We start from the raw sequence: 27562 nt of genomic DNA on the forward strand, positions 1-27562 counted from the left end.
AGTTAACTGTGTATTATATTGAATAAATATTATAATTAATATATTATAAATAAAATTGATTGTCCAATAATATTAAATACTACATTTATTAAATAATCACACAGCCAAATTAAATAGCAATTAAATTTTGAAATAATATTTATTAAATATAATATATAATCAAATTAAATAATATTATTAAATAAAATTTATTTATTATTTTTTAATATATTAATTAGTCAACTTGAATAAAGATGGAAATATATTAATACAAGCATGGGACTGAAATTATTTTTCATATTTAATATTTTCATTCAGGTCTATTTTATTTGTATGTAGATTTGAGCATCACTTAATTTCATAAAATAGTTCTCTTTTCTTTTAATTTTTCTTAAAAAATAGAAAAAAAATTATTTCTTTGGAATAAAATAATTAAAATACGTAATTGAATGATGAAAATAATTTTTTCACAAGTATATTTTATTTTATTAATTAATTATATCCTATTCTCTTTATTTTTTGCGGTTACAACTTACAATACATTCATTATTATATTATATTATAAACTAAACTACAATTTTAGTTTCCATATCATTGTCAATCCATAATTTCAGTTTTCACGTTTAAAAATTGAGATATTTGGTCTTTTAAATTTTTTAAATCAGTGATTTTTGTCCTTCCTTCTAATGGGATGCGCTGACCGTTAATTATCAAACATTGACTGTTAAATTGGGTGATGTGGCTTTGTATTTTTTAATTTATATTTTAAATATAATTCTGTAAATATTTAATAAAAAACTAAAATGTAAAAAACAAAAGGACAAGGTAAAGTAAATCTTCGTATTTACTGTAGCCGTAACCTCAATTGACCCAGCATACTTCCTCACCTAACTTCATCTTCCCTCCCCTAATGTTAACTTTCCCTAAGCTTCATCTCCCGGCAAGCTTCATCTTACCGTAAACTTTTTATTTTTTATTTTTAGTTTCTACTGCATTGGTTTCTGAATCAAAATTCACTGTGCAATTTCAAATCTCAATCTCTTCAATGTGATGATTCATGTCATCGTCAGTGAATGATTCAAATTCGTTTTTGATGCTCGTCGTTATCGTCGCAAGTGACAAATCAGAGTCAGATTGCAAACTTTTGGCGACGGATTTGTATTGGAAACCTTTTTCATCAGAACTACTCATCGTGGGCTTTGCCATCACATCCACCGACGATGTTGTGCGTGGATATGATCTTGGTTGGTTCAGGACACTGGACACGACGTATTGGACAAAAGTCCTCTATGAGAAGGCTCCCCCACTCTCAAACTCACCCTTTTTGCGAATTTTGACGTGCCTATCGTCGAGGAATCCCCACGGCTTCCGATGTGTGGGGGATCAACCTAACTTGAATTAATTTTGTTGTCGATTAAAATAGTGCACTTGAAGCTCTAACACACTTAACGGTCAACGTGTTGAAAAAAAACCTTAACAATCAACATTAGATAATTAATGGTCAACACATTCAATTAGAAGGGAGGACTAAAATTAGTGATTTTAAAAAGATCAAATGTCTCAAGAAAGATTGAAATTGTAGATTAATAATTATAGAGAAAAAAAAGTACATTTTAGACTATATTATATTATTTTTCAGTTGCATATAATTTATTTTATTTCTTTTATGATATTTTAGTATGATCTTATTATGTATTAATTAACTTTTTATTCCTTTAATTTTTAAAATTATAATTTTTGGTCCTTCAAAATATTTTTGATAATTTTTAGTTCTTTATTAATTTTTTTATCATCATTTTTAATCCCTTTAAAACTTTTTGCTCATTTTTAATTCTCGTTTATTTTTATTATTCAAAACCAATCCTGAATATAAAATAAGGAAGGGGCTATAAAAATTAGCAAAACAAAGATTAATTTTGAACAATAAAAAATAAACAAGACATTAAAATTAGGCAAAAATTTTCAAAAGGACTAAATTTGCTGACAAAAAAATTAATGAAGGGCTAAAATTTGTATAAATTTTTTTGAGGAACTACAATTAAAATTAAAAATGTTAAGGGACCAAAAACTTAATTAATTGGTATTACTTTTTTTTGGCTAAAATGTAATTTTTGGTTTCTTATTTTATCAAATTCATGATTTTAATTCCTCATTTTTAATTGAAACATTTAATTACCTACATTTAAAAAGTTTGTGATTTTAATCCCTATTTTTTTTAATTAAAATATTTCGTTTGTCGCTTTTGAAAAATTCATAATTTTAATTACTCTGACCAATTTTAAAAAATTTAGGCATTGATCTATGTATTTTGTAAATATTAATAAGCATATTTATTTATTATCTACATAAAAATGTTTTTTTAATTACTAATAAATTTAACTATTTAAAAAGAATAAAAAAAGTTTACAATGGAACTAAAATTATAAATTTTTTAAAAATAAAAATAAAATATCTTTATTAAAAATAAAAGAATAAAATCATGAATTTTTTAATAATAAAATTTTTTCAACAATAAAAAAGTAATGTATCTCAATTAAAAAAATAAAAAAACTAAAATTATGAATTTTAAAAAATAGAAAAATTATATTTTCATTTTAGCCTTATTTTTTTTATAATTTTTTTATTTTATCGCAGGGCGCCTTTGCGTTTCTTTCTTAGTTTACTTGGTTTGCTCCACTTCCCCAAACTCAGCACTAAATTGTGTTTCTTTTGAGAGTATTTCAGGGAGAAAAAGACAGAGACACCGAAAGAGATAGACACAGATAGAGTGCAACTTGGTTAGATTTCAGTCATTTCAAGGATATCGATTTTCAATTTCGCGTCTTCCATTTTGGGTTCAATTCTGAGGTACGATAGGAAATGAATGATCACACTCTCACACTTTCAAACCTCACTCTATAAAGCGCAGTTTTGAACCAATTTTGGATTCAATTGGTCTCATTTGTTTGGTTCGTGTCAAGTGTGAACCTTTGAGGTTTTTTTCTGCCACCCATTTGCTTTTTTGCTTCCAAGATTGGTTTTTTCGGTTCTTTTCATTTTCCTTACCACAAAACTTTTGGTGGGCATTCTCTATTTTGTTTTGGTTCTTCGAACCCTTTATTTGTTTTGATCCTTTTTAATGTTCTATTTTTTTTTCCTTTCTTGTGTTGTGTTTGATTCTTGTGCTGTACTTTGTTATTCTTTGCACTTGGATAAATCAGTCTTGTTTCCCACAATTGGAGAAACCCATTAAAGCTTCTTCTGTTTCCCACGATTGGAAAAAACAAGGACTTGGCTTGTTTGAGATTTTGATATCTCCATGTGAATGGTTAAACAATTTCCTTAACTTTTCATTGGCATCTATGAAGACTTAAAGGGCACCTTTGAAGTCTTAATGAGCATAGAAACAGATACCCTCTATTATATATCACATGGAGTATTTTTAAATTTGGAGCATGCTTTCATATACTAACTAATAGGGTCAGTGATTTTCAACTTGATAAAAAATGAGGGTTTTTTTTTTCTCACATGTTGATGTTCTGGCTTTGATGTAGAGTATTGAAATCTAATCCATTTATGTCTTAAATATTTGAATCGCGGAGGTTTTGATGATTTTTTGCACCATTTTCTATTGCAGGTTTCTAACAAACAAGAGAAGATATCACATTCTTAAAGATTCACAATTTCAGATAAATATTATATGTATCTGAGACTTTTTTAATAAGAAGAATGCCAGGCATTCCTGTTTCCACTCGTGCTACCTCGTATATTCTCTTTCAGAAAAGCACTACCTGTTGTGAAGTTTTACTTTGACAAAAGCATTTTGTAACGTAACCAGTAATTATGTCTGTTTTTCCCTGCAGAAGCCATCCAGATGCTTGTGAACATTTATCTGCGGAAGAGGAGCTTGCAGCTGAAGAGAGTCTTTCAATTTATTGCAAGCCTGTAGAACTTTACAACATTCTCCAGCGACGTGCCATGAGAAACGTACTCTATTTGATTGGCTAAAATTTTCTGCCATTGTAATAATATTTTGTCATTATTTATCATTTGTTTTAGAAATCATAGGCTGACTGTATTCTTGTTGGCACAGTTCTCTCATAATTTTTTTGTCCCATCTGAAGATACTGGTCCTCTGATAAACTATTGTGGTATGTTATATTGCTAATAGAATTTGTCTCTGTTATGCAGCCATCATTCCTTCAGAGATGTTTGCACTACCGGATAAAGGCAAAGCACAAGAAGAGGTAAAAGTTACCACATATGGCCTTCCTTCTCCAACTTGCTCTCTTTAACAGATTTACATCAGTTATATGCCATATGTCCATGTATTCATATATGCTAAGTTCAGTCTAAAGATAAATAGAAAGATTTTGAGTCATATCTCTGTGTTTTGACTGTTGAAATGAACATTTTGGGATTCAGATAGATACATATATTTAATACCATATGTAAAACGTGGGAATGGAGAAACAAAATAAATGTGTATTTTCTTGGTACTATCATAAAATTTGTGGCAACTTAGGTCTCTTATATGAAGAAGAGGTGTGGACTTAGTTGAATGAACTAGTTTCTAAATTCACACTTTGATGTTTGGTTTTTTGCGGTTCTAGAATGAAATTGAATTAAGATTATCAAATCAAATCGTTCTTGCAGTCTTATAAAATCAGTCCTCAACGACTTATTTATTAATCTAGTTCTTTTGTCTTGATGGATTTCTAAATTTACACTTTGATGTTTGGTTTTTGTTGCGGTTCTAAAATGAATTAGAATTAAGATTATCAAATCAAATAGTTCTTGCAGACTTATGATTATAAAATCAATCCTCAACCTCAACAACATATTTAGTAAGAAGAAAGGATAAATCTTGTTCTATTTGAGATGATGAAGATTAATGTTGTCATCCTTGCAAATTCCTTTTTCTTGCTGTATGGTGGTGTTTGTTTATTCTTTATATAAGCTTGAACTTGCTGTAATTTCTACTTTTCTAGTGATTTCATATGAGACATTGTGTTCATTCTGTTTTATCTGAATATAATTTAGTATATACACAAATATTGATTTTGATATGCTAATGAGATATGCTATTTGCATATTTAGAATCCATATGGCAGTTTCCTTGACGAGGACTATAACTGAAAGCCAAAACGTGTTTCCCATGTCTATCTGTCTTGCAAGGCGGATTTCTGATCATGGAGCTTCAAGGGTAGGGATACTGCTTCTTAAACGTTGATTCAATTATTATTCCTTACTCCTTGGTGTAAAATACCTTATATCTAATAAATTTTTATGCTGTTTTATACTTTATGTTTTAACTTGTCAAAACAAAAGCAAACCGCCATGTATCGAATTGGTCGGATTTTCATCTTCCGAAACTCCCCTGGAATTGATTTGAATACTCAGGTCCAGGCAAATTTTACACTCCCTGAAGTAAACAAGTTAGCTGAGGAAGCTAGATCTTGCTCACTTGATATCTTGTTTGTCAGCACTGCCACTGGTATGTATATGCTTATGTGATTCAATTGTGATGAAAATATCTATAATTTTTGCCAAGTTACTTATTATGACTATTTACTCGCAGTGGGAAACTCACATCTATCATCTGGAGTCAATTCAAACTCTATGCCTTCGGATCTGAGTCATCTAGCTTTTTTTGAATGTGAGATGTGCTTTAATTGCCAATATCTGTCAGACAAAAAACATGTTTGACCACATTGTTACGCTATTATTTGAGCCCCCACTTTTTTTTAAAATTTATTTACCTAGAGGGGTATTGACTCTGTTCCCAATGTGCTTCTAGTGGGTCTCGTCAAACCCCTTACAGTGTTACTAAAGTTCCCTCACATGGAGCTCTGTTTGTCTTAGGCTATGTTTGATTTTCCGTTTTGGGTGCTTCAAACTCAGTTTGGAAAGTAAACTCAGTTTTGTGACATGTTTGGTTACCCTCAAAAGTACGTTTACACATTAAAATTTTGCCTGAAAACTCATTTTTGTAGAAGTAGGGCTGCTTTGCAAACTCAAGTTTAACCCAAACTTAAGTTTGCAAACTTTAATGAGTTAATCCAAACATGCACTTAAGCCCCTTCTAATTTACACTTTTGTATGCTTTTCTCTTTTTCACTTGGCCATCAGGTTGTTGTTGGATTGTTGATCCACTTCTATATACTGTCATTCATAATGAATTTGTCATATATAGTATATAATATATAATATCTATAACAAAAAAGAGTTCCCTTAAATCTCTCTGAATATTAATACGTAGTGCTACCAAATCACAGTTGTCAGATCGGGAATCTATATCAATAATTGTTTGTTCCAATTGTTCTGATTTTGAATTGTGAATCGTGAATCATAATAAGGGTCCATGGTTTGTTCCAATTGTTCTGATTTTCAAGTAAGCTATTTTGGAAAGAATGTTAAGGAAGAATTCCAGACCCTAAAATCTAGGTTAATTAATTGTGGACTGATTCTAGGTGGTTAATTGACAGCTATAAATTTGTATGCTTCTCCCTCTACTAAATGCAGGTTGGGGAGGCAATGTGTGCTTCCACCTACAGCCCTTTTAGGCCTAAGCAAGGATGGGTTGGTTCTTATTAGTATCAACCTTGATTTGACTCAACGAAATGCTTTTTGTCTAATTATCATACTAACAAGAAAATAAGGAATTTCATAATGGATGGTAAAATCTACAATCTATTGAAATTCATAAGATTCAATGTCAAGTGATTTCCAATATATATTTTTGAAGTCTATTTAGTCATTGAAATTATAGGATTTAGGTAAAAAAAACTAACATACCCCGGTGTCAGAAGGCTCCTTGCATGCGAAGATATGGGGGAGGGTCATTGGATGCAGCCTTACCCTTGATTTTGGTAGCGAGGGGGAAAAAGAGACTTGAGATTCTAAATAATTAGATATTTGATTGATATAGTGTGTTGATAAATGATAACTTGATACTAAATATGGACCTTATGGTCTTATTTATATTAGAGTATAAGAGTCTATTTTACTCTTATACTCTAATAAAGAGCACTACAGAACACTGCAAAGTAAAATATACTCGTATACTCTAATAATTTTATATACTAATAATCAGGTCAAGTACAATTGTGGGGTCACATTCTCAAGGACGCGCTTTGCATGCTGTGCACATTTTGGTGAAGGAAGTTAGATCTGTGGGAGAATGTCGTCGTCGGAGGCGCAGGGAGCGGCGCAGAGGCGATATTTGACAGTGGGGTGGTGCCGTCGTCTCTCGTCGAGATTGCACCCATTCTTCGCGTTGCTAATGAGGTTGAGAAGACTCATCCTAGAGTTGCTTATCTCTGCCGGTGTTATGCGTTCGAGAAAGCTCATAGACTGGATCCTACTTCAAGTGGTCGTGATGTTCGGCAATTCAAAACTGCCCTTCTTCAACGTTTGGAAAGAGAAAACGATCCAACATTGAAAGGAAGAGTAAAGAAAAGTGATGCTCATGAGATGCAGAGTTTTTATCAGCATTACTACAAAAAATATATCCAAGCTTTACAAAATGCTGCTGATAAAGCTGATCGTGCGCAGCTTACCAAGGCATATCAAACTGCCAATGTTCTTTTTGAGGTTTTTGAAGGCTGTTAACATGACGCAATCTATGGAAGTGGATCGTGAGATTTTGGAGACTCAAGATAAAGTTGCTGAGAAAACAGAGATCTTAGTTCCTTACAATATTCTTCCTCTTTATCCTGATAGTGCAAATCAGGCAATAATGAGATTTCCTGAGATCCAAGCTGCTGTATATGCTCTTCATAACACAAGGGGTCTAGCCTGGCCTAAGGACTACAAGAAAAAAAAAGATGAAGACATTCTGGATTGGCTTGGGGTATTGTTTGGATTTCAGAAGCACAATGTATCAAATCAGAGAGAGCATTTGATCTTATTGCTTGCAAATGTGCACATAAGACAATTTCCCAAGCCTGATCAACAGCCAAAGGGGCGGGGGGAGGAAGGAATTTAACACTTGATTATTTCTATCCTATTGGACGAGCGTGCACTTACAGAAGTGATGAAGAAACTTTTTAAGAATTACAAAAAGTGGTGCAAGTATTTAGGTCGGAATAGTAGCCTTTGGTTGCCAACCATACAGCAAGAAGTGCAGCAGCGTAAATTACTCTATATGGGTCTGTATCTTCTAATATGGGGTGAAGCTGCCAACCTAAGATTCATTCCAGAATGCCTTTGCTATATCTATCACCATATGCCTTTGAGTTGTACGGTATGCTTGCTGGCAATGTTAGTCCAATGACAGGAGAGAATGTCAAGCCAGCCTATGGAGGTGAAGATGAGGCTTTCTTAAGGAAGCTGCACGGAGCAAAAAGGGTAGGTCAAAGCATTCACAATGGAGGAACTATGATGATTTAAATGAATATTTCTGGTCAGCTGATTGTTTTCAGCTTGGCTGGCCGATGCGTGCTGATGCTGATTTCTTTTGCCTGCCAGTTGAGCAGCTAAATTTTGACAAATCTAACGGCACCTAAATTAGTGGTGGACAAATTGGTGAGACTGCAGCGAAGGTTTCTTTGGGGAGCAGGGCTTGACCAAAATAAGATCGCATGGATTAGGTGGGACACGGTGACATCACCTAAAGAAAATGGAGGTCTGGACATTAAGGATATCACCAATTTCAACATAGCATTGCTTGGTAAATGGAGGTGGGGTCTGATGCAAAACAAAGGAGAACTTTGGGCTAGAGTGGTGCAGTCTAAGTATGGCGGATGGCAGGGCATGTTGGCAGCAGATAGACTAGGTTTAGAATCAGTTTGGTGGAGAGACTTGAAGAAGACCCTCGTTCACTCCCCTCAGGGTCAGATTATTAATAGTGGTATGCGATGGAATTTTACTTGGAGAAGGCTATGTTTTGATAATGAAATTGATTCAGCAGCTGTCTTCCTCAACGAGATTCAGGATATGATCTTTCCACACCAAGGTCCTGATGTGTGGGAATGGACAGCTAATCCTACAGGTCAATACACAGCAAACAACGCCTACAAGGTACTGATGGAAGGAGCAGCAGCAGTAACTCAAGAGGATTGTTTTGCCAAATTATGGAGTATAAAGGGTTCCAAGCAAAATAGCAATTTTTGCTTGGAGACTTATTAGGGATAGACTTCCGACAAGACATAAGTTACAGCGAAGGCAAGTGCAGGTTGCTGACACCTCATGCCCTTTATGCAGAGTTGAAGAAGAGAACGCAGGACACCTATTTTTCCATTGCTCAAAAATTCAGCCTTTATGGTGGGAAGCTATGTCATGGATAAATATAAAAGGAGCTGCTCCCCTCACCCCAAAAATGAATTTCAATCAACATATGGGACTTCAAGTTGATGGTGTTAGGAGCAATAGGTGGCAGTGCTGGTGGCTGGCCCTAACCTGGTCCATTTGGAAGACAAGGATTAGCATAGTATTCTCTAATGCCTCTTTCGATGCAAACAAAGTCTTTGAAGATGCAATTTTCATTCTTTGGACCTGGCTTAGGAATTATGAGAAAGGCTTCACAGAACATTTTAATTACTGGTCCAGCAATATTAGACAATCTTTTTGTACTACTAGAGGTTTACTTTAGCCATTATCTATGTTTTTCTTTGGGTTCTATAGAGTGGTTCCTTCTCAGACTATTTTGTCTGATTATGGAACCATTACCATGGCTCACCCCTTATGTATTCCAGTACCTCTGGTACTCTTTCTATATATAATATATTATCTTTGCTGACCAAAAAAAACAATTGTGGGGTCACTAAGACAAGCCGAAGCCTACTAATATAGTATGTTGACTACTACTACAAACCATAGTTACTAGGTTTGCAATAGTCTTTGATATGTGGTATGAGTACAAGTTATTGGGAAAAACCCAAGTTTCACATTGGCTAAAGATAAAGTCAAGTTAGAATATATAAGTGAGAGGAAATCCTCACCCCTAGAGCTAGCTTTTGGGGTTGAGTTGAGCCTAAACTCACATTCTAAAAATCTAGGATGGTATCAAAGCACATCCAAGATTAATTCAAAGGGCCACCCACCATGTTATCCACGCATCAAGCCCAAGAAGTGCTGGGCGTGAAGGGGTGTATTGGGAAAAGCCCAAGCCCCACATCGGCTAAAGATAAAGCCAAGTTATAATATATAAGTGAGGGACAACCCTCACCCCCTAGAACTAGCTTTTGGGGTTGAGTTAGGCTTAAACTCACATTCTAAAAATCTAAGACAAATATGCAATACTCGACCTTATGAAGTATAGGTATCTAGGGGTTATACATTGTCAATATGCTTTGGTATGGTACCAATAATGACATCGTCTAGTTTCTTATTTTGAGAGGATACTAGTACTAATAGGATTTCTACATATCCAACCATCTAGAGATCACATAAGCCAAATCATAATCATTATCAGGGTCATTGTAGAGTAAATACTATCCAATAGAGCAAGATATTGGGAGTTCTATTGACAGTAAAGACAACCCCTTCCTCCAAATTGAAGAGCTTAACAATCCCATCCAAATCAAGAGTGCGTAGCACCTAATCTAGCTCTAATCCAACAGGCTTGTCTCTCTAATCAAGCTTGCACCCAATGGATTTGGTGATGCTGTGATGATTCCATTACCATCCGACAACAAGAGCACCTCGTTGTTGACCTTGAGGTCCTCCTTCCATGCCTTCATGACAAACACATTGTTCACTAAAATGCATGCAATGGTGTCCACCCTTTTTGCTTTCAGCTCTCTTGACTTCTTAACGAACCTAGCGCATACATGCTTGTCTATGATTTCATTGGGAATTGGTGAGAACCAATTCGCAAAAGTAAGGTATATTAGTATGCAAGTACCAATTTGCGGTTTGCCAGGTTGAGGAGCAAATCGTGTTTCTATGCTACTAACACCTTAATTTTTTACCAAATAAGGAAATAAATTAGGAAACACAGCAAATAGGAAATAGCTCCTAGGATTGCTTCTCAATTTGATGAACAATTCGTTCCACAATTATTCCAAAGATCACATTAGATATTTTCTAAAAACTTAAATATTCAAGCATACAATAAAGATAATATGATATATTTTATAGATATTTTTAAACTCCTCCTTAAGCTTAATTTTACTAAGCATTAAGATTGTTACAAACAAACACTTAAAGAAAATAGCATATAAAGTGGGCTCAACTACCTGCCTGAGAAAACTACTTAGGGATGCCAGAGATATTAGAGAGATGAGCATTATTGAAAAGATAACTTAGAAAGACAGATGAAATGATCATTGCTGTGAAGAGCTGGTTGGAAATTTCCTGCCAAGTGATTATACTCAACAAGAACTAAAACTTATCCAAGTGTTTCATACAACGAAAAAAACCTAGGAATCTCAATAAACCTAGAAATTAAATTTGATGCCGGTGAGTCTCAACCAACATTAGTCACCATTGGAAATTGGAATGCTTGTTTGTGGCAGGAGAAGTCACAATTTGTTGAGAAGTCCCACATCGCCTACCCAAATTATTGGGGTGCGGTTTAAATACCTATTGGGCAACTTCACTTAATTTTTTTTAAGATAGAATCTAACACGGTATTAGAGCCTATAGCCTATTTTTGTTGCTTTTGTGGTTTTGCATGGAATCTAGCATGGTATCAAAGATGGAAATTATTACTGACCTTAATTACTAGGGTATGGTTTATATATTTGTTGGATAACTTTACTTAATGCCAATTGGTATTAAGATGGAATTTATCATGGTTCTATTCATTTGCTGGTAAGAAGCATAAGTTTGGATGCGTCATTATTTTCACTCTCACTCTGAATGCTATGCCAGCAATGGAAAACGAACAATTAAAAAGGCAACCTGGTGCACAAGGCTCCTACCCAGTGAGGTCTGAGCAGGGTGGATCTGCACAACCTCTCTCCTGCTATGCAAACAGAGGTTGTTTTTGAGATTTAAACTTGTGATCTCCACGCCTCAAGGTAACAAACTTACCATTGTTGTGAGGCTCGCCCTCCATCGGAAAAGAAAACACCATAAAAAGGAAGAGAATCAAGAGATTCAACAAGGATGGAGATTTCATAAGAGCATACGAAGAAAATAAGATAAAGATCTCGAACCAAAACACATTGAAATAATAGTGGCTAGAAGGAAGAACTTGAATTTTGATTATTGTATATTTGGTGCATGCCAAACTCAATTTAAAAAAGTAACTCGCTGGGGGAGGATTGCCAAAGTCTTATAAGGACTGTTTTGGCTATATTGTTAGCCTGCATGGAACATTTTAACAAGAACTATGGAGATAAGGCATTGTTGTGCGGTGTTGTTTTGATATCATGTTGAAATTGTCAGATTTAGGTAGTGTTGATAATGTGATACCAAATATGGACCCAATGGTCCTATACTAATAACTAGGCCAAGTACTTGGATAGCATCACACTGATAAGATAAAGCCTACTAACACAATAAAACTATGAACACACCCTAATTAAATATGGAAATATTTTAAGGACCGTAACAGATAGTTAATATTTCCTCGGATTAATTCCTCAATTAGTTAACTAATTGATTCCATTGCATTTTCTACAAATCGTGAGATATTCTATAATATTCAAATATGCAATAAAAGACATTATGAAATATTTTATAGATATTCTAGTTCTATTCATGGATTAATTTTTGCCAAGTGATTTTTTAATGCAAGATGGAATTCCCCTTTCAGTTTTCTTCATTTTGTGCTTGACAGCTGGAGAATACTGCCTTTGTGGGAAAGTGTCTTTAGAATCACTTTATATGGCTTGGGATTGTTTTCCGAATTTTCGTTTGGGACAGCGAGCAGAGATTATGTCAACTGTGGATTTGCTTCCGTGTATTCTGAAGGTATGATGATTAACACAATTTTTTTTGTTTGGGTAGAAACATTGCTTCCTTTTGTGCTATTTAAAGTATGTTATGCATGGGCACCATATTTTTTCCAAGAATCCATTTCAAGCACTATTATCCATTATTCACTGTTTGATAGATGTACTAGTTCACAACGTCCTTTATGTTGCAGTCTGATTTTCCAAATGATGATACAAGAATCTCCATTCAAGTTCCCTCTAATTTTGAGAATATGGTTAGTTTAAGCTTCAAAGTCATTTCCCACTGAGCAAGAAATTCACACACCTAAACCCAAAAATAAACTTAGATATCAAATGGAGAATTTGTATTGACTGCTGTTTGTTTCTTTCCTGTTTGGGTTTCTAAAGAGTACATCAAAGCAAGTACAAATCACAATTTCTGCTGAAGAGTTTGGGGCCAAAGAAAAATCTCCCTATCTTTCATATGCAGGCAGTGAAGTACCATCCTCATCATTATCTCACATGATCGGGTAAATTTTATTTTCTCAGAAGAGTTTATTAGCCATTCAACATTATAGTTGCAAAGCTTGTGATGTCTCTGTTTCTATAAAGTTTTCTCACAAAACTCAATAAACAGTGACCTGGAAATCATTGCAAATTGGAATCTAGCTTTTAGCTTGATGTACTTGGCTACTGATTCGTAATTGATTGTATCCAGTTTCCTTGCTAGTTCTATATGCACTTACTATTCAACAACCAATTTTTTGGCATCTTAGCTTTTGTCTGTGGTGCCAAGCTGCTGACCCTAAAATCTGTTCTGAGATAGTGGATAGTGGGATGGCTGCTATACAATTTTAAATACAAATTAAAATACTTTGTACTACCCATATAAATGGTTAAAACTAAAAACAATCCAAAATTTAAGATATATTCATATTTAATATTAAATTAAAAAATGATAATCTAAAGCTAAACAACAAGTTAATAATAACAAAAATCAGGAATCAAACAATATCTTTTGCAAATTCAGTTACACTTAACAGATTTTTGGTGATAGAGGGAACATGTAACAAATTGGTAAGATACAATGAAACATTAGGTTTATGAGGAGGGTTAAAAATTAAAGAACTAATGTATGCTATATGCAAACCTTGGCCATTCATTGCCAACTACAATTTGATCTGGAATTTCGTAGGGGATGCTTTGTTGAACATTATTAGCATATGGTTTCACATGATGGGTCGTGCAAGAGTTTGGGTACCAATCAGTGGAGGGGTGAGTACCATTAGCAATAAGCAAGGCCCGAGGATGTTGCTTAGTAGAGGGTGGTTGAGGTAAGGAGCCTTGCAATAGGTGGTTAGGCATGGAAGGATCCCAAGGCTACGTCTAATGTGGTGTAGTGGAACCCAAGCTTATGGCTCTGCTATATATAAAATAAAGTGTAGCAAAAAAGAGCAACATAAGGTTGCCTATCTGAACGCAACAATGAAAGAACGAGAAAATATAACAATGAGAACATAGACCTACTGAGTACTGAGGGAAAATAGACAGAGCATAGACCCCTCTTAACGTGGATGGAACAAAGTCCAAAAGATTTAAACAAAGTAGAGAGTAGAGACCAGTGTTATCAATTGCGGATTGCAGAAAATGGTGGAAAGCCAATAATCTGCTATATCATATATTGGATAGCGTTGTGGGCATATAGCCTAAATCACATAATGGTTGAAATTTATGATATATATATATATATATATATATATATGTTGCTTTAGTGCTATAGCGGCTATTTAACAACACACTATTAGAGACCATAGAATGTTGCTTTGTTTAAGGAGAATATTTTATGTTGTAAAACTCCCTTCATTTGTAAAACAACCACAAAGAGTAATGACACTATTATTTAATTTCTATTAAAATATTGTGGTGCACATTTTAACTACAAGCTGCGTGTATGGTCCAGGTTGAGGGAAGGAAATGTAATGTTTAATTACAGGTATTACTTTTTAACATTTCCATGCTCTTATTTAACTTGTATGAGTTTATGATAATGGACTTTTAAAGGGGGTTGTCTTTGTCAGATATGTAGAGGGATTTGATCATTCATTGTATTCTTTTTCTCTCTTAATAAGTCTTTATTTTATTAAAAATATTTCAGGTATTACAATAATAAGTTGCAGAGGACAGAAGGTAATGTGAATATTATTCTCTCTGTCTCCTATGTTAATATGTGATTGCTTTTCTTTTTCTTTATGGAGTAAATGTATTTTCTGAAAACATTTGACAATGTTGGCTTGATCCTGCAACAGCTATTTGTGTTTCTTGAGTTGAGTATTTGAAAATGTTCAGAGCAAAGTTAGAGTAAAAAAGGAGTGTTTCAAGGAGTAGTCTAGGTGTAGAAATTCTGAAACTTGGGATAAGTATAAGATAGCTAGAAATGAAACCAAAAAGGCGGTGAGTGAGGCAAGAGCCCAAGCTTTTGACGGACTATACCAAGCTCTAGGAACCAGGGACGGAGAAAGATCTATATATAGGCTTGCTAAGGGTAGAGAGAGGAAGACTAGAGATTTGGATCAAGTAAAGTGTGTTAAGGATGAAGAAGGCAAAGTCTTAGTGCATGAAAAAGATATCAAGGAAAGGTGGAAGGTGTATTTCCACAACTTATTTAATGATGGATATGGATATGACTCTAGCAGTCTAGACACAAGAGAAGAGGACCGGAACTATAAGTACTATCGTCGGATTCAGAAACAGGAAGTAAAGGAAGCGTTGAAAAGAATGAGTAATGGTAAGGCGGTGGGGCCAGACAACATACCTATTGAAGTGTGGAAAACTCTTGGAGATAGAGGTCTTGAGTGGCTCACCGAACTCTTTAACGAAATTATGAGGTCAAAACGCATGCCGGAGGAATGGAGGAGAAGCACGTTAGTGCCAATCTATAAGAACAAGGGGGATATACAAAATTGTGCAAATTATAGGGGAATCAAGCTCATGAGTCATACCATGAAATTATGGGAAAGAGTGATCGAACGGAGATTAAGAAAGGAGACTCAAGTTACTGAGAATCAATTTGGTTTCATGCCGGGAAGGTCGACCATGGAAGCGATTTATTTATTACGGCGGGTGATGGAGCAATATCGCATGGCCCAACAAGACTTGCACTTGATTTTTATTGACTTGGAGAAAGCGTATGATAGAGTGCCTAGAGAGATTTTGTGGAAAGCTCTAGAGAAGAGAGGGGTTAGGGTTGCATATATTCGAGCTATCCAAGATATGTATGATAGGGTATCGACTAGTGTTAGGACACAGGATGGAGAGTCAGACGATTTTCCCATCACAATTGGTTTACATCAAGGGTCAACCCTTAGCCCCTACCTTTTTACCTTAATTCTGGATGTCCTCACGGAACAAATCCAAGAGATAGCGCTGAGATGCATGCTTTTTGCAGATGACATAGTCCTCCTTGGAGAGTCGAGGGAGGAGTTGAATGAGAGGTTGGAAACTTGGAGACGAGCTCTAGAAACACATGGCTTTCGCCTAAGCAGAAGCAAATCGGAGTATATGGAATGTAAGTTCAACAAAAGAAGGAGGGTTTCTAACTCAGAGGTGAAAATAGGAGACCATATTATCCTTCAAGTCACACGGTTTAAATATCTTGGGTCTGTAATACAGGATGATGGGGAAATTGAAGGGGATGTGAATCATCGCATTCAAGCAGGATGGATGAAATGGAGAAAAGCATCGGGGGTGTTATGTGATGCAAAGGTACCGATCAAGCTAAAGGGAAAGTTTTATCGGACTGCGGTAAGACCGGCGATTTTGTACGGAACAGAATGTTGGGCGGTCAAGAGCCAACATGAGAATAAAGTAGGTGTAGCGGAGATGAGGATGTTGCGGTGGATGTGTGGTAAGACTCGACAGGATAAAATTAGAAACGAAGCTATTAGAGAGAGGGTTGGAGTAGCGCCTATTGTAGAGAAGATGGTGGAAAATAGACTTAGGTGGTTTGGGCATGTAGAGAGAAGACCGGTAGACTCTGTAGTGAGGAGAGTAGACCAGATGGAGAGAAGACAAACAATTCGAGGCAGAGGAAGACCCAAAAAGACTATAAGAGAGGTTATCAAAAAGGATCTCGAAATTAATGGTTTGGATAGAAGTATGGTACTTGATAGAACATTATGGCGGAAGTTGATCCATGTAGCCGACCCCACCTAGTGGGATAAGGCGTTGTTGTTGTTGTTGTTGTTGTTACATCTCTGTTGTCCAAATTCAAAGGTCAATAAAGTTTGTGAAGAACATACTGTGTGGTACCATAGGACTTAAGAATAATATCCGGACAGATTTTTGCTTACACTTGGAATATGAGGAAAAGTGAATGTTATTTTCTGATAATTCGAAGAGTATGACAAGGATCTCTATTTATACAACTTTGATCATAAAAACTATGTATTTTAGAATTATGGACAACAAATCAGACCTGATAACTACAACTAAGGAAACCTAGACCAATTAATCCTAATGAGGGAATAAATCTAATTAAATCTGTACATAAAGAAATAATGCACATGCTTCATATTTTACACATGGTACAACACTTCACTTCAAGCTAGTGAATGAATATCTATCATTCCCAACTTGCCAGTAAGATCTCAGAATCGTTTCATGGGTAAGCCCCTTAATTAGAACATCCCATATTATATTTATTTATTACTCTTGTTTGTGGGCTTATAGCCTTATACTAGTATAAATATGAGTTCTAGGTTATGGTTTTGTATCAAATTACATCTATCAATTGGATGTGATTAATTGTAGTTCCTACTTATTGACGTGTGCCTAGTTTTGAATGTCTATGGATTATTGTATCTTACAATGTTATATGAATTATTGTATCATACAATGTTATCTCTTTCCTTATTGTCAATATAATGTTTCTCGGCACATAACCTATCCAGTAATGGAAACTTTTGATTGCAGTCACCGAAGATTTCACTTGTCCATTTTGTTTGGTTAAATGCGCGTGTTTTAAGGTTAAAACTACTTTCTCCTTCTAAATAAATACTTTTTTTTTTTAGTGTTGAAACCTGTTTCTAATGCTCTTCTGACATGACCTTTTTTTAGGGTCTAAGATGTCATTTGTCATCATCACATGATCTCTTCAACTTTGAATTTTGGGTCAGTAATCTTTAAATCTCTTGCTGGCATTCTATTCACTGAGCTGTATTGAACCATCAGTAATCAAGTACAAATAATTTTTCAGGTATCAGATGAATGTCACGCTGTAAATGTGTCTGTGAAAAATGATATCTCGAGATCGGAGGTGAGAGGATAGTTTATGCTCAATTATTTTCTTTTGCATATATATATATATATATACACATTATATTTAATTACTATCTAATTAGTTATTAGTTATACTGTCTATTTACAACTCTAAATGTTGTGGAAGATTTGTCTTTCATTTGGGATCTCTAATTTGTTCTTGGACTTTATTGATTATATGATTTTTGGCCCTATTTAAATTTCTCCTTCACCTTTTTTTATTCGTTTTCATATTTTTGACTCACCAACAATGTTGCCTTGTCCCACTTTCATTTGGGTTTAGCAATGTAGATCAATGACAGCTTTAAGCTTTATAAAAAATACTAAATTTCTATTAATCCATTTGGTGTAAGGTCTTCTTCAAATATTTTTCCTAGTATTCTTTGGTCTTCTGCTACCACTTTCGATTGGCCTATATTTATTTCATTCACTTTTTGCACCAGGATTACCTTTAGTCTTCCCCTGACGTGACAAAACAACTTTAGATTTCTGTCATCTTCTCTTAAAAAATTGCTACACCAAATTTCTTCTAGATACCTTCATATCTTGATTTAACAAACATGCATGCATCTCAACATTTGGTAACATAGTGTGCTGCCAGTCTTATTGCTGTGAGCTAGAATTCCTCTTTAAGTTCAAGAGGGACTCTATGATCACAAACATTATCTTTTTGTCCAGATTGTTTCTGATGATGTTGATCCAAGAGTGCAAACATTTTTCTTTTGGTAAGCTATTTTATTTCTTCTAAAATTTTGATGGCTCCGGATTCTTTCATAACATGGTATGAGATTCAGTTGTGATACCATGCCTATATGCAGTGGAAAGCCTCTAAAGCGTAGGACAACAGCAGACCAATCTTTGAAAAATGCAGTGGGCTTAGAGTCTTCCTTTCCTGCAGGAGGGACTGATATTTTGGAGAAGGATGATGGTATGTAGCTAGCTTTTGCAACAATATCAACTATATAAGTCAATCCATTAATTCTCTTAAAAATTTGTAGAAGGGGCAAATGTATATAGTTTTCAGATGTTGAAAATCATAATACGATATTCTGATTTATTAATAATAGTGGTTTATAGGCACATAATTTTTTATTTAGAGGAAACATAATATCCTCTATTATGTATAATTAATGTAATTAACCTGCATAAACATGCATCCGCTGTGTATTCATACAGTTTTCTGTCAATTACCCCTCTGACTCCTATTTTAACATGGTATCCAGAGCTTAACAGAGGTATCATGAAAATTGTGCTTCACCAGGGACCAACTGTTCCCAGTGGACCCTTCTGCTCTTTGCCCTTCTGCCTATTTGTTTTCGTTTTTCAGCAGATTTTCCACCACCGCCCACTGCCATGGGCCACTGGTGCGTCGTCGGCGAGTTTTCTAGTGAGACCACCACCATCAGGATCGAAATATTCTGATCTACCTGTCCTCGAAGTTACAGTCCTGGCCTCCCATCCACGTGCGTGGTTTTACATGCGCCAAGCAACATCTTTTGTTGGGGCTTCTTGGCGGCGAATCCGATCATCTTTTCGGCTGCTGTTTTTAGTGACAGACTCGCCGGACCGAGGCACACAAAGCCCAGTCGGTTTCGGGCCATTCTGAGATTGTGTCGTTTGCCGGGCCTTATTTTAGTTTGCGTTTTTTGGTCATTGTTTTGTCCTTGTTTTCTAGTTCGACAGTTGCTTCCATTGTCCCGGTCTTTGTCCCGGATGCACCGACCCCGGCTATGTCCTAGTTGCACTAGTCCCGGCTATGTCCTAGATGCCTTGGTCTTGTCTTGGTCCCAGAAGCAGTAGACTAGTTTCAAGTTTAAATGATTTGGGTCTCCTACATTGCTGGTTTGAAGATTCCAATCCTTGTCCAACATGCTATTCTTTGTCTAGCTCCTTTTTGTTGGCTGCCAAGGGCCTAACACAACAACCCTCCTTTACTTGAGCTTGGGATTGGCTATGATACCGTACATAGTGTTTAAATATTAATCATTAGTTAAGATGATGAGTTTATATATTTAATGTTAAATATCAAATATTAATTATTAAAATTACTTAATAACAATGCTAATTATTAATTAGTACTTAAAATAATACTTTAAAATAATTAAATGTCACTATATATTATGAAAAGTTAATAGAAATTATTGAATCTTAAATAATATTGAATTATATTCTTAATAAAATCATAAAATAAAAGTACATAGAATAAAAATCATATGAATCTTTTATAGCATAAAAAGCACTGTCGTAATAGGTTAAAAATAAATTTAAATGACGTTTTCTTCTTTTGTTTTTACTCTATTTACGCAATTTACATGCAACTATTAAATTATATTGAAAAGTTAAAAATACTAACCAATTTGATAATTTATATAATTGTAAAATTTTGATAAAATTACGTATATTTGTATTGTTTTTTTTTAAATAAATAAAGAATTTATAATATTTTCATTTTATTTTTTTAAACATAAAAAATCAATTCAAACTTATTCCTGTAAAATATTTATAACAAGTTAAAAAATTAATTAGTATGTTAAATTAAAAATAAGCTTTGCAACACATAGAATAAAGTATCTCACTTTAGCTAATCTTAACTCAAACTTTCACAATTAGGTTCTGTTTTTCATACTTTTGTTAATTGATTTTCCTTATATGGTCCTGGTCATATTTGTTAATATTTCTTTTGAGTTGGGGTTCTTGCTCCAAAATGTTGCAATAGTGCTGCTTGAGTTTTACTGTGTTAGGAATATGTTACATGCTGCTATGGCATTGCAGGTATTTCTGCCACAATTATTCGATCACGTCCTGATCGAGACTCTGTTCAGTCAATGTCTGACTGTGATCAAGCAGTGCTTCAGTTTGCCAAGACAAGGAAGTTGTCAATTGAGCGTCCTGACCCACGAAAGTATGTCCTATAGACCTGTTTCTCTATCCTTGGAAAACAACAGGATCTCTTAAATTACGAAATATTTTGATTCATGATTACAAGGGGTCTCTTGTAAGAAAAATATTTCATCTTGCAAATTTTAATGATATTTTTCAAGCAGTAATTACTAACATATTAGTCTGACATACAGATGTAAACTTTATAGATCAATGATGTTCAATGGTTAGAATTATTTTGATCTGTTGAATGATATATCAAATTGATAGGTTGATTTAGTTTGTGAAAATGTTACATTTGGGATGCTTATTATATGTGACAGGTATATGATTTGTTTATTTGGGTATACTTTTTATGTATTGTGTCAATTAATTAGCAAGAGCTTGATTTTCTACTTTATTACTACAACAACATTTGTAGGTTGAATGTAGTTTATGTCATTACAAATAGCCGACTTGTTTATTAAAAAAAAAAGTCAACATGTTAATATGGTATCAAATTGTTACATAGCGTCAAAAGTTGCGGAGGACATAGAAGGTCTGATAGTACAACTTCAGCAACAAGACACTTGGATTTGGGAGGGGGATACAAGTGGGAGCTACACAGTGGGGAATGCTTACATGCTGCTCAATAGATATACGTCAGATGAAAATCATGATGGGTTTACTGCTTTATGGAAGCTAAAAATCCCAAGTAAAGCATCACACTTTGCTTGGAGGCTGATTCGGGATAGATTACCAACAAAGGTTAACTTGAGGAGAAGGAATGTGGAAATGAACGATGTCTGCTGCCCATTTTGCACAATTTACGATGAGGATGCATCTCACCCTTTTTTCAGTTGTGTTAAAATCTTGCCACTATGGTGGGAATTGCTGTCTTGGTTAAACATAGTGGGTGTCTTCCTGGAAATTCTGAGAGAACATTTCCTTCAACACTCTTACTGCAATCTTAATGGTATCAGATTACAGTGATGGCGCTGACCTGGTGTATTTGGTACCATAGGAACAGGATTGTCTTCTCAAACAAAAGTTTCAACAGTCAAAAATTGATGGAGGATCCGCTATTTTTCTGCTGGACCTGGCTTAAAAATATGGAAAAAGGATTTGACATTCCGTTCCACTCCTGGTCTAGCAACATCAGGGCTGGGTTTTGTGTTCAGGGGGGGATTGATTTATAGATACTTTGTGGTTGGGATCCTAGTTTAGATACAGATCTATGGTTGCCTGATTCTTGCTTTAAAGCTTGTATTAGGACACCATAGCTCTGCACATATTGTCGCTAGGATGTAAATATAACAGTACCACTTGTATTGAGTTTACTACTATATATAATATATTCATACTTTTGCAGATAAAAAAAATGGTATCAAATTGTTTTTTCTATGATTCCTGGACTGGTTTAGAGATGAGTGAGACTTTCTTGATATCTACTTGTGATTTATCAGCTTGTGATTCCTGCATCGGTAGTGTTGGAGTAAATTATCAAATATCCTTTTCTACTTGTGATTATCATTTTTGCTATATGCAATGTTAATGGACACACCACTGACAAATTATATTGAAAACATTTCAGCAGTACCTTCTTGAGGAAGCGACAATTTTTTCATTCACACAAAGCTCAGGTGAAGCATAGCTGCTATTTTTATAGTATTTTGTGTTTTAGCTTTATGTTTTTTTTTTACTGTTTCTTGTTCTGTTAATTGCTTCCAAATATTGGTTTAGTATAGAAGTTGGAGTTTATGGTCGGACACTTAGTTTGGCACATCAAATGTTTTGAAATCAGTTGTTTCTTTTAATGAAGTGGTCAAGTGCATTCATGATCCTAATTGATATTTTAAAAGGTGGGCTATTAGAGTAATATACATAGAGTTGCAGTATTCAACTACATTCTCAGCTAAAGTGAGTTAGTAGTTGATTAGGGTGAGATGCATTTTGTGGTCTATAAATACCAGATTGTATTATACTGTTCATATCATTTTCATTTCTCTCTGTTAAATTCTCTCTTTCTCTCAAATATCTCTTATCTTCTTTATGATTTTGTTAGACCTCTAATATGGGCTCCTCATGGCTGTGTGCCCCCATTTACTCTTGGCCTAGTCTCAAGTAACTCCATTGTAATCTCCCCCTCTAAATTCAACAGCTGCTTGTACCTTTACAGGATGGAAGTAGGAGTTTACTCTTATATTGTGCTGTTTATCCTACCCAAACTTGTGTTTTAAAACAATAGCCATTTTCAGACCTATACTTGCGAGGGTAGCAATTTAGCCTGGTACCATATGGGTAACTAAATAGCCAGACCTGAACCCATTATCTGCACTTGAAGATGAAGATGGTCCTTGAAGAAAAATTTGATAATTGCTCCTTTAAGATGAAGATGGTTGTGAAGGAGACTTTGCGTTTTCAATTTTGAGATGAGAGAATTAAATATTAAGATAATTTATGAGTTTAGTGCACATTATGACAGATGTAGGTGTAACTAGAGTTCCTCTAATTTAAACTTAATATATTTGAGAATGTATGGGTATGGGGTAGGGTGGGAATTAAAGTACCCAAAACCACATTGATTACCATAAATTTTTATGGGTAAATATTTACCTATTCCCAAACTCATTTAAAGGGTAATTCCTCTCCCCATGTGGGTCTTTTTACTAGTGTCCCTTGAATTTAGGTCCAACTGTCGTTCCTACTATGGGATTACCAAATTAATTAATTAAATTCCTACTTCCCAAACTCATTTAAATGCAAATCCAAGAAGACGGTCGCGGTTGCCATTGGCAAATAGATGGGTTCTTCCAGAAAGTGAAATGTATTGGAAAAGATCACCTGCTCGTCCAATGCTGTTGTCTCACTGGAGAAACCAGGTTCACAAATTCACATGGGGAGAAGATCGGTCAGAAAATGAAATCCTGTGTTTGGAACAGCATCCATGTTGGAGAAGTTGGTTGATCCCAAAAATGATTCTGATATTTATGAGTCCTTCCAAAGAGGCAGAAACTAGGTTCACAAATTCGCATGGAGAGAAGGAGAATGTCAGAAAATGAAATCCTGCGGTTGCAACACCATCCATGTTGGAGAAATTGGTCGATCACCAAAATGATTCTGATATTTATGAGCACCTTCCCAAGATGGAGAAACCTGGTTCACAAATTCAAGAGGAGAAAGGTCAGAAAATTAAATCCTGCGGTTGCAATGCCATCCATTTTGGAGAAGTTGGTGGATCCCCAAAAGGATTCTGATATTTATGAACACCTTCCCAAGATGGAGGTATTGCAATTAGATATGAAATCCTCTAAAATAGAAAATTTGAAAGAAAACAGCAAGTCAAGTTTGGCTTAGATATGTAGCAAAGTTCTCGTATTTCTTTACAAAACAGTAAAAAATATTCTCATAAAACAACCTTGAGCAGAGCAATAGGAAGATGTTGGGTGTGTAGAAACTAGAAACTTTTGATCCACTTAACATCAGTTGGGCAGTAGATGTGATTTCAGATTTCAAGTTCTTAAAAATTTGGTTAGCTTCTTTTTTGTTTTTTTCTTCCAAGACACATTTTCACTTGACATTATCTATTAAAATAATAAATTTGAAGGTTTTCATTTCTGCTTGAATGGAGCAGCTTAAATTTCAGTAGTGGTTGAATTTGTGAAATGTAGAAAAGTATCAGAAATTAGGTACTAGTTTTTTGTCTGATGAAAGTGATTTTTATTCTGATATTAATACAACATAACAACAATGTGTTTATGGCTTGTGCAGTGAACCTATGAGCTCTATTGAATTATCTGTATAGATAGTTACACATATTTGCTTTGAGTATTAAAATTACTACTGTTAGCTTGTTATTTATGTTGGTTCTGATTGTTGGAAAGCCTCCTCAATTGCGGCCACCCCTAGCAGCCTAGAGGGGGGGTGTTTAGGCCACATCGCCTACAAATATGGTCTAAATATTGCTTACAAGGCTTGGACAATCCTCACCTTACAAGCTGGTTTTGTGAAGTTGAGTTAGGTTCTAAGCTCAAATTAGAAGCGATTTTTGTGGCTTGAAGACTGAACAACATTTTCTGCTGTTATTTTATTGTTTCTTAACTAAGTTTCTTTTCCAGTATTATTCGTTTCATTATATTTAATTTTGATTTTTATTGACATCATATGCCAAATAAATCTGTTATTCATTTTTCTTTTCCCTTTGATTGAAGCCAATGGCAATTGAACAAGTTCTATCCGATAAAGATAGCGAAGATGAAGTTGATGATGATGTTGCCGATTTTGAAGATCGAAGGGTATGCTTGGTTATAAAGTTTTTGTTTATTTTCTAAAATATCTAATTGTAACTATTGCTGAACAACGAAATTCTTGTTGAGTTGTCTATTGATTATTCACTGCAAGGAGCTTAAGAGTTAAGAGTGATTTCTAGGATTCTTTTTCATTAACTTATCTGCATGGCTTAATAATTGGGGCTTATTTCAGACATGATTGTACTTCCAATGTTCAAACTTAAGAGTTTTAGCTTTTTTTTTTTTTAAACCAACCAATTATCAATTGGTAAAAGGATTGATTCACAATTCAATGGTTAAAGGAAGCTACGGTTCAAGGTATATGACACTGGTTTGATACCATTTTGTAGTACAATATAGATTTCAACAGAGGTAAAGGGAAAAAAATAGGTGAGATACAGAACCCTATATTAGTTATTTAAAATGATTGTAATACACTAGCTGATCTTATATCTCTGTTCATATTAATACAATGTTTGAATAGAGACAAATACCCTTTACTTTGGATGCATTACAATTAAATAATTACCAACCCATAAGAGTTTCCTAATTACGTAGCACCACACTATATTTCTCAGCAAAAATTGCCATATGCAATCATTTACTCCATGTACAGTTTAATTGGATGTTTCAACCAAGTTTTAGACCTCATTTGAAGAGCTTATCATTTGTTACATTTTTCAATAATAAAAAATAAACTTGATTCATTGCATTGGACTTTCAACATAGGTTTAGGTTGTGAAGCATGACCTTGGTTTATGAAATATCTGTTGCAGCTTTTACTATTGCTTGTGAACAATCATTGACTGGCATTGATACCTTGCAGATGCTTGAAAATGTTGTTGATGTGAGCAATGATGAGAAGACTTTCATGCATATGTGGAACTCATTTGTTCGGAAGCATCGGTATATCCTTCTTTTCTGCCCAAGCCATTCTATTTGCTGTATTTGTTGATTTCCATAATTAATAACAGTTATATTTTATGCTGAATGTGCCTTTGAGCTTAAGCTGATATGCCGAATACATTTCTACTTTCTTCTTTCAATTATTTTCTTCTCGTGGCAGTGTGATTGCAGATGGTCACATTTCATGGGCATGTGAGGCTTTCTCAAAATTGCATGCACCTGAGTTTGTTCAATCTCCCTCACTGGCAGGGTAAGTAGCTCCTCTCTTGTGTATCTCCTAACATGCTTGAAATTTACACATTTGTTTTTTTCTCATCTTGTGTTGATGTTTATTTTAATTAATCAAGACACATTTTTAATTTAGCTGATTTTCATTAGGTCTTTAGCAAACAAAACAATGTGTAGACAGTCATGATTTTACTACATATATCAACAATGGATGCATGCATAGTAGTGGAAATGTTCAAAATTCTGGACCCTCTTTCCTTTTGTCTCTTGTTAAGTGTTTATGGTGGCTAATGCTTAAATTATCGAGTTTTTTTTTTACTAATGCAAGTAGCAATTCTAGATTGTTGAAATTTTGCTTGTGCTATTAGCTCTAATGTCTGATTCATAACTGCAAAGCTGCATGTGCTATAAAGGAAAGCATCTGTTAGTCTTTTGTTAATTTCCCAGTGTTCATAACTTGATATAATGTTGTATCTAAAGTTTATTGTACAGTAATATCGAGCATTGTTTTTTTACTTCATAGTAGGATACTAAAATGCCAAGCGCATTCTATTTATTTATTGGGTCTGACTAACCAGTACCCTAAGGGTATTGGTTAAGCAACCAAAAGAGGGAAGATTTTATTGGAGATCATGAGAGCGCATTTAAAAATCATAGGATAGCACATTTTTATGCATCCCAACAACATACTTTTCCCTTTTACTTCCTTAACCCAGGGCACTGATTATTGATTAACATTAGCCTTATTTATTTATGTATACAAATCTGAGAATAATTATAAAATTTGTTATTTTGGCAGGTGTTGGAGAATATTTATGGTCAAATTATACAATCATGGTCTTCTAGATGCTCGGACCATGAATGACTGTAATATTATTCTTGAGCAATACCAAAGGCAGAATTCAGATCCCAAAAGCTAAACAAAACTCATTTTTACCCTCTTAATTGAAGAAATTGATGGCAAATAGTGAGGACATTTTGTTTTCGTTTTTTCCCCCTCACAAGGTACAGATTGCTGTCAATTTCTTGTGGGGTTTCAATTTTACATCTTTCCTATTCTGGGGTACTGTTATGTTCGTTACCCTAATTTTGTTCATGGATAATATTTTCTTCCCTCGGGCTTCAAACTGAGGAAATTTTTAAGCAACTTTAATTGCATTGACATGATTATTCTGA

The 27562-nt window shown here is 34.6% G+C and overlaps 1 protein-coding gene across 5 annotated transcripts; it reads left to right on the forward strand.

Annotated features, from left to right (window-relative positions):
- The first annotated feature begins 2637 nt into the window (after positions 1–2637).
- Positions 2638–27562, forward strand: LOC100815591 (polycomb group protein EMBRYONIC FLOWER 2). 5 transcript variants are annotated; one of them, XM_003556819.5, is made up of 23 exons: positions 2638–2953; positions 3596–3722; positions 3822–3945; positions 4150–4205; positions 5059–5164; positions 5290–5455; positions 5540–5617; positions 12692–12825; positions 13001–13063; positions 13197–13318; positions 14749–14781; positions 14944–14975; positions 17760–17812; positions 17904–17957; positions 18043–18102; positions 18783–18829; positions 18923–19032; positions 20877–21006; positions 22558–22606; positions 25175–25258; positions 26079–26158; positions 26319–26408; positions 27186–27562. In XM_003556819.5, the coding sequence occupies exons 2-23, from the start codon at positions 3688–3690 to the stop codon at positions 27304–27306; spliced, it is 1827 nt and encodes a 608-aa protein (XP_003556867.1). In that variant the 5' UTR covers positions 2638–2953; positions 3596–3687; the 3' UTR covers positions 27307–27562. The 5 variants fall into 5 exon arrangements, with proteins under 5 accessions (XP_003556867.1, XP_006605702.1, XP_006605703.1 ...); XM_006605639.4 differs by having other exon boundaries at positions 2656–2826; XM_006605640.4 differs by having other exon boundaries at positions 2656–2826; positions 22561–22606.

The sequence above is a fragment of the Glycine max genome, chromosome 20 (assembly GCF_000004515.6).
Source record: "Glycine max cultivar Williams 82 chromosome 20, Glycine_max_v4.0, whole genome shotgun sequence".
Classification (NCBI taxonomy): Eukaryota; Viridiplantae; Streptophyta; class Magnoliopsida; order Fabales; family Fabaceae; genus Glycine; species Glycine max.